At 44.6% G+C, this 7,954-nt stretch overlaps 1 protein-coding gene across 1 annotated transcript in view; it reads left to right on the plus strand.

Moving 5' to 3' along the window:
* Positions 1-7,061, plus strand: part of MRPL52 (mitochondrial ribosomal protein L52) — a 59,758-nt gene extending 52,697 nt beyond the window's left edge. Inside the window, exon 5 of the mRNA XM_069633859.1 lies at positions 6,894-7,061. Coding sequence (XP_069489960.1) covers positions 6,894-7,043 — 150 coding nt within the window. The 3' untranslated portion in view covers positions 7,044-7,061. The remainder of the gene's footprint in view (positions 1-6,893) is intronic.
* The last annotated feature ends 893 nt before the right edge of the window (positions 7,062-7,954 follow it).

The raw sequence follows: 7,954 nt of genomic DNA on the forward strand, positions 1-7,954 counted from the left end.
GCAAAAGAGCAAGGGTCCAATTTTCTACCTTAACAAGTCTCACGGGGGATTTGGCCTCCCGGACTTTAGACTTTACTACAAAGCAGCTCAACTCCGGGTGATGTTGGAGCACATGAGGGACGACCTGGGGACATACTGGACTTTCATTGAGGATGTCCACACCCACCCGAAAAAAGTCAGGGACCTGCTATGGACCCCTCCTAAGGCCCTCCCGCCCCACCTCAGAGCGCATCCAACCTTAGCGGCCCTCTGGGCAGTCTGGAAGCCGAACAAGGACAACAAGCTGCTGTCATCCTGGCTGTCTCGTTTACCATCGCTGTGGGGTCCCCCCATCGATTTAGACACCAAGGGCTTTAGAGACACACAGGCATGGTCGGACTCGGGCCTGGAGAGGGCTTCTCAACTCTCTCGGGAGGAGGGTTTCATAGAATATGAACAGCTGACTGAGGCATTGGGCGAAAACCCGCCCTCAGTCTTCGAATATTTGCACCTGAAAGGGATCCTGACCCACCCTTGGTGGGCCGCCGACCTAAAACGCCCCCTCACGCCTTTTGAATCTGTCCTAGCTAAAAGCACCTCCCGGAAAGGCTCCCTATCTAAGTTTTATGGCACATTGATAACAGCGAACCTGGAGGGTAGGCAGTCCTTCAAACGAATTTGGGAAGAAAGGCTGGGCATGACGCTGGACGACCACTCATGGTCGGCAATCTTTAAAGCTATATTCACGGGTTCACTGTACACCGCTGCCATGGAACATAGTTTTAAGATACTCCACTCATGGCATCGCCCTCCAGCCACCCTGTCCAAGATGTTTAAAGAGGTGTCTCCCTTTTGCCCTAGGACATGTCAACAACGGGGCACTTGGTGTCACATGTGGTGGGGATGCCTGGTCATCCAGGTGTACTGGTCGGAACTGCTTAGCTGGATCAAGGGCATAGAAGGGTACTCCCCGTCCTTACAGCCACTGGAAATCCTCCTGGGTACTCCTATGCCGGAGACAGAACAGTCCGCATTCCCAAGGGTCATTGGGGCCATGTTGAGGGCAGGGAGGCTAGCACTAGCTCAAAAATGGAAAAATGCCCTAGCTCCATCTAAGGAAGAATGGCTTTGTAAACTTAGGTCGATCTTCACCTATGAAAAACTCTCTGCGATAACAAATGACACCATGTCGGATTTTATACAGGAATGGACCGCAGTGCTTCTTAACAACGATTGCATCTCTATGCGTCTGTAAAGTACCTCCTTCACCACTCCCATTTCACACGTCCCTCCACCAACTCCAGGGACCCAGCTTGGGCCCCTTACTCGCTGTGAACTGATCTGACCTAATAACGTATTGATTTCTGAATGCTCTCTCTGCAGCTTCTATAACCCGCGAAACCTCTGGACCTGGTATGTTCATAAAAGTTGGGGGTGTGGGGGGGAGTTGGAATAAAAAAAAATAATCAAAAATGTAAACTGCCATCTATGCTTGTTCAATGTATTGCTGGCAGGGATTGCCCGCGCACCCTACCTTATATGTATGATGTCAATAAAAACAAAGTTAAAAAAATAAAATCATGTTAACCTTTCTGAAAACAATTTGGAGATCTTATGGGCAACAAGTTACAAAGCCCCCAGAGCACACTATAAGGTGAAGTAGTCTGTCACTTGACTTTAAATAAGAAGATTAACTTACTTTCTTATTCAATGACATTCTGCCCTTTCCCGGATATCAAGTGGAGGGTAGGCTTCCCGGATATCAAGTGGAGGGTAAGCTCTATTGTTTGCCACCTACACCGCTTTCTTTCCAGCCATTGGTGCCTGCAGGAACAACCCAAAGCAGTTCTTGTTGTTTCTTAAAACATCTTAAAGCATCTGCTCCACATATTTAAAGAAAATGTTATGCACTGGCCGCTAAGACCTATGGCTTAGCCTTGCATCCTTTCTCCTTCTTGTAGAAAATACTTTTATTCTTGCAATTATCTTTACCAGAAAGGTAAGCAACCTTCCAAATATATGCAAATCTGAGTTGTGTCCTATTTTTCATCACTGTGATGGGTTACTCTGAATGCAAGCATCATTGATGTTGAAAATCATTTTGGAACTCGGCTCTTAATAAATGAGTCACCTGGCCCCCAACTCTCATTATTCCTTGGCAAAGCAGACAAGCTATAATTTGTACATAGATTGGACCCCCAACCTTGTGCTTCATACGAGTTGGGACCCTCAACTATCAGATTGTCCTCCCCATTGTTTGCCATTTACCGGGCTCCTGATGACAGTAAATGTTTGAAGGTGGTGTTTGTTCCACCCTTGGTCGAGGGCACTACAACCCCTCACTGGGCCTCATTACAAGTTCGGCGGTAGCCTTGCTGGTAAAACCGGCTGGCTGCCGCCAAACTTGCGTATTTTACCTGCGCCCGGGAATGGCCAATTACTGGGTCATTACGGCCCCGCCGGACTCGGTATTTGGCCATTCCCGGGCGCTGGTAAAAAATGCTCCCCATTCCCATTTGAGCCCCACAGGGCTCAATGCGAATGAGGAGGCCGGATGCACCGGCACCATTCAGAATGGTGCTGGGGCACCCGACATGCTCTGCTCGCGGGTGCCGTTCCGCCCCACAGGCACCCACGAGCAGAACTCATAGTTTGCCGGTCTGGTAACTACGGTACCGGAGTTACCAGACAGGCAAACTTGTAATGAGGCCCACTGTATGGGAGACCAAGATACCTGACAAGAAAGGGAAGCCAACCCTCTCTTAAGGTAGGTAACTTGGACAGAGCGGCAAGGCTTAATTCTCAGGGGTAGTAGGGTGACACAAAGGTACAATTAGTCCAAACACATCTATAGAAAATGCAAATAAATCTACTGAAGAAAAAATATATACTATAGTCACACACCTCACTATCGGGTCAAAATAAGAACTTAGTATTAACAATAATCCCAGGATGTTATCAAAATAGTAATGTCTGTAAAGGACTCTCCTAACCTAACTGTCCATATATGGGCCTCCTACCACAGGTAGTCATCCAACATAAAATAACAGTGGGTGGGGAGAGCCATGGAACCACAAAACCTAACATGTAGAGCCCCCTAAGGACCTGCACAGTGTCCTAGAGAGACAACCCAACCCTGTTATATGTGGAAGTCCCTATACTTGATAGTCAGCACCTAAAACATATAGTTAAGGGGATGGGAGAAAAAGGGATACCAACAATGTTACCAGTGATGAAAAATAAACTACGAATTTCTAAAGCCTATAACCATACTTCACATTATTTGGACCCCCTGTGGCATAATGTTAATTAATACAAATGCACACATGGTGATAAAAAACAAAGCATTAGGGACTATGGTAGAACAGTTTCAAACCAAATGCTTTAAAAGTAATATAAGAACATTTTAGCAACAGTTACCTTAGTCATACATTTCAGGGAAGATATTTGATTGGTTATCAAGATTAGCCCCAATGCAATTGGAGAAATGCAGCCTGGCTGCAAAAATGCCATGGGATAGGCAAGTACCCTACATTCCCCCACATTCAATTTTAATGATTTCCAGAGCAGGTTTGAAGTGCATAGGAAATAATGGGAGAAGAGTCAGTTGGCCTTCCACTTTAGTAAAGGTAAGCCAGATCTACCCACAGGTGCAGATTCCACAGTGAGCCACTCAAAGGCCCAAGGAGGCCCTAAAGAAGTGTTCCAAAGGTTGAAGCATGGTCCAAGCGCCCCCGTGGAGGAATCAGCAGGAGCCCCCTCCCTCAATAGAATTAGAAGTCTATGGGAAAAGCGATAAAGACTTGCCTAGAAAGAATATCTACCCTGGATCACAGGGACCCTTTGGGGTGAGTAACACAAATAATGGCCCACCCCTGGATCCAAAGGTAGGTATTTACATCAGCAGTTTCTGCAAAAACGGCCAAAGCAGAATGAAACCACTTGTTAAGTACAGTGTTCTTTTCTACAGGTGCGGGTCCAGGATTTGGTTCCCAGGGTTTTGCAACCTGGGCCAGTGACTCACCCAGCAAGCTATTAAGTGAAAAAAGGCCCCAACTACAACGTCGACCTTCATGCCAGGTGTGGAAAACATGGTGAGGAAGACTCCAAGAAAATATGAGAACCACAAAGTCGACTTCCAATGGCTCAGTGGACAGAGGATGGAGACAGCAGAGATCCAAACGATCCCAAGATGGAGGCAACAACTAGAGGCAACTTCGGAAGTACTCAACTAAAGAATTTGTGGGGTGTTGGGGCCTCAGCCCCTTTCTAGACACCAGCAATGACCCACAGCCAAGTGGAAAGTTCTGGTGGTTAAAGGTGAAATGCAGCAGTAAAAGGCCCAGAACATGGTTCCAGAGTGGATGCCTTAAGTCAGCAGGGGTCTCAAGGACCCAGGACTGGACTTCCAGAGACAAAAAACCCAAGCCGAGATATGCCCAAGCGGGAAACCCAGACCTCCTTACTGAACAGAGCGCCCTTTTTTTCCATTAATAGACATTCCAATCTAACCTTATAGTGTAAGAATCAATATCTCATTGAATTACAATCTTGCTTAATGACCTTATTATGAGGGTTAATTAAGTGGTGTTTTTCTAATTATCACAGGTCAGACTAAACATTAGGATCACGCAGAAGCCTTGTTTGGCCTTTTTAAAGGACTGACCTACTAGCCACCAATGCCTATCCAAATACATATTTGGAGTGTATAGAAGGTTAGTAAACCTCTCAATACATTTGTATATAGTTAGCTTACCGTTTACTCCTGTAGACTGGGTATTCGTAGTCAGGTTCAGACTACAATGAAGCAATCTTTTAGATTTCTGGAATTACTTGGTCCTCAAATTGAAACACACAATGAGCTGGGTCCAGTAAATATGGTCATAGACTAATAATTGTTTGGAATTTGAAATTCACTGTTACTTCTAATGTATAAATTAACCGTATTGGGATACTTTAATAACTGAGATTTATGTCTGATTTTTTTCAATAGATGTAAAGTGTGAATAGATTATCAGGCCCTGAAGAAGAGAACTTATCTCAAAGCGCTTTGGGCATTATTTTTTGGATCAATACATTTTGTATGAAATTAGAAATCAAGATGCAACTGTACTACTTTTGTTAAAGAATCATGAATGTATTATTGTAACTGTATGGCCTATAAAATCTGTTTGATTTACTTTTTTGCTAAAAAACCTGGAGTCAATTAAGACATACCTAAAATGTAATAGCCATTGACAGTGTGCAGGGGACGGCAGTTCCCTAATTGGGAACTAAATCTGTTCTAGTACAATTCACAACCCATATGCCAGGGTTGTTCTTCTCCCCTACACCTAAAATTACAAAAATTGTTCTAAAACAATAAATAGTAAGATCCTATCTAAAACCACAACATACTAGGAGTGCAAGGTGTTCACTTTCTTTTGGATTTTTTTAAGAACAAAGCAAAGGCCAGCCAGTCGATCACTCAAGGGGACTGAGTGAAAAGGGTCACAAGAATAGGACTGCCACTTAGCCAAAGACTCCACCACAGGAAGTGAGAGGGTTTGTCCAGGGACCTATCCTGGTGTAAACTAGTTAGCACCAATATGGAGGGTGCCATTGTGTGCTCACAAAAGAGCCCCTCACAACGGCCATTTTAAGTCTGCCTTGTGGTCACCCTGGTCAAAAGAAGCCCTGAACCACAAAAGGGCAGGATCTTAAAAACCTGATGACTACCTAAAAGGTTCAATGTGGTCAAATGGCTTACACCTCTGGTGAAGCCAAATCTGAAGTATAGCTGCCACCACCCTCCTTCCTAAAACCAATGTAGGGTGATACAATCAGCCTAGGGCAAAAAGGGGGGCCCTAACATGCACCTCTGGGACTTGGGGGGGGGGGGGGGGGGCAGCCCAATGCCATATACCTTAAGGAGATATAAAGGGTCCTAATGGCTGGGGGAGTTCAGACGTCCCTCTGGCCACCAGAAATAAATTGGAGATTCAAAATAACACAAGGAAAAAAGCTAAACCTTTAGGGGACCTACGAAATGGTCACAAAATCCCCCAAAATAGTAATTCTGACTTAATACGCCCATAAACAGATTGTTGCACAATAGGTCAATTTTGTATATCTGAAAGTTATGTAAATTAAAAATACACATTTTTTGAAGGTAGTGTGCACATTCCACCCAAGCAATTTGTAGTGTCGGTACACTTGCCACTTCACATATGTTCCTCATTCTTTATTTACTCTGTGCCTATCCTAGAATTCTTTGGCCAGGAGGTTCTCCAGGAATAGGCTTGAGTCCTGGCTACCTCATGCCATTCTCCTGCTCACTTTATAATTTCTGGTTAAGCATCTGCCACAGATTCTGGAAGTACACACGCAGGTTACTCCATGGTTACTCCTCATGGCTTGCTCCAACACACTCTCACATGCCTCTCAAATCATTAGTCTAGCCCTTGAACTTATTTTGAAAGGCATACTAGGATGGTGAAAAGCTGCAGGTCAATGTGCTTTTTCACAGTGCACCGTTAAGATGTAGTTTGAGAGACTATGAGTAATGTTGTCCTGGTGAATGTAACAATTCTTTTAATATACTAATGTAACAGAAACATGTAAGAGGTGCGAGTCCTGGGAACGTTTTTCGATGCATACAGCAAACCCTGGTTCCAGTATAATTGTAGTGCAGGTGAAGTGAGAGCCAGGGGTATGTTCTACACAATTACTTAGCCATTTAGAATCCCAGGGATGTATTTTATACTGGTCCAAGGCTTTGTATGTATTGGGGCCGGTGAAGGTAGTCCAAAGGAAGTATCCAATTCAGAAGCAAGTCCTGTTTTTCATATTAAGGCTTTGGAGTTGAACCCCTCAGTGTTTGGCCTGATTTCCCTACGTGTAGTTCATCAGGGTTTTTTTTTTCTTTTGTATAGCGCCGTATTGTGATGCTGAGCAAAGAAGTTGACAGAGGGATGCTTACCTGGGAGCAGAAACAGCAGCAGCTGGTGGAGACACAGGAGGAGAAGCAGAGGAACCTCTTGAAGGCAAAAGGAGACTTGCTCCGTCATAAAACTGCTAAATAAATATTTTTTTGTCTTCCATTTTCTGTGTATTTGTTTTGTCCTTCATCTCATTTTATGTGCAATTTTGCGCAGGTAGGGAAAGAAATGAGCAAGTACTAAGGATGTCTGTCCTGGCTTTGTGTCTCAGGTAGAGAATCCTGCCTTCAAAGTAAATTTACTCTGCAAAGGGACTTGTCATGCAGTTGGAGATTGTGGGACTGGAGAGGAGTTTAGGCAAACATGAATCATTCCTAGAATTAATTTGTGCAGGAGCGGGAGCAGCAATTGGACAGAGAAGTGTCCTACTTGTATGGTGGGTTAGGCAATGCATGACAGTGCAGCTTGACCCTACATGAAGGATGGCAGCAGCAGAAGCGAATTTTAAGCAGTTTGTTGAGGGAATGATACCTGTCCAGGATTTTGGGGAGGGAGAGGGGGTAAACATTGTGAGACAAGTTAGGAAGTGCGGGTAGAAAGTGAGGGTACTCTGAGAGCGGCATGGAAGGTGAGTTATCCTGGTATTTTTAGTGAAGTTGACCCTGGTTTTGGTGAGGAAAACAAGTCTGTCCTAGTAGGTAAATCACTACCATGTTGTTTCTGGGAAGGCTACTTTTGTTACTTAAGCGCCAGCGTGTACTGTTAAGGGAATCAACGTGGAGATCAGTTCTGGTGTATTAGCATCATGCAGTTTTGGAGTGTCCTGTCCAGAGGTTGGGGCTGTGAGAACTGTTCATGTGTGTAAGGAGGGAGCATAAAATGTGCCCAGGCAAGTAGAGGGTGTAAGGAAGGCATGGTATCAACAGTAAGCTAGACACAAGTGCCCACATTTCAAGGGTGTTTGTTGAACTTCAAAAAGGGTTTGAAAAACGCCTATCTAATCCTAAATCTACAGATGGGAGCAAGCTACGCCCATCAAATAATAACGCAGTCCT

The sequence above is a fragment of the Ambystoma mexicanum genome, chromosome 13 (assembly GCF_040938575.1).
Source record: "Ambystoma mexicanum isolate Mex_15411 chromosome 13, UKY_AmexF1_1, whole genome shotgun sequence".
NCBI classification, from domain to species: Eukaryota; Metazoa; Chordata; class Amphibia; order Caudata; family Ambystomatidae; genus Ambystoma; species Ambystoma mexicanum.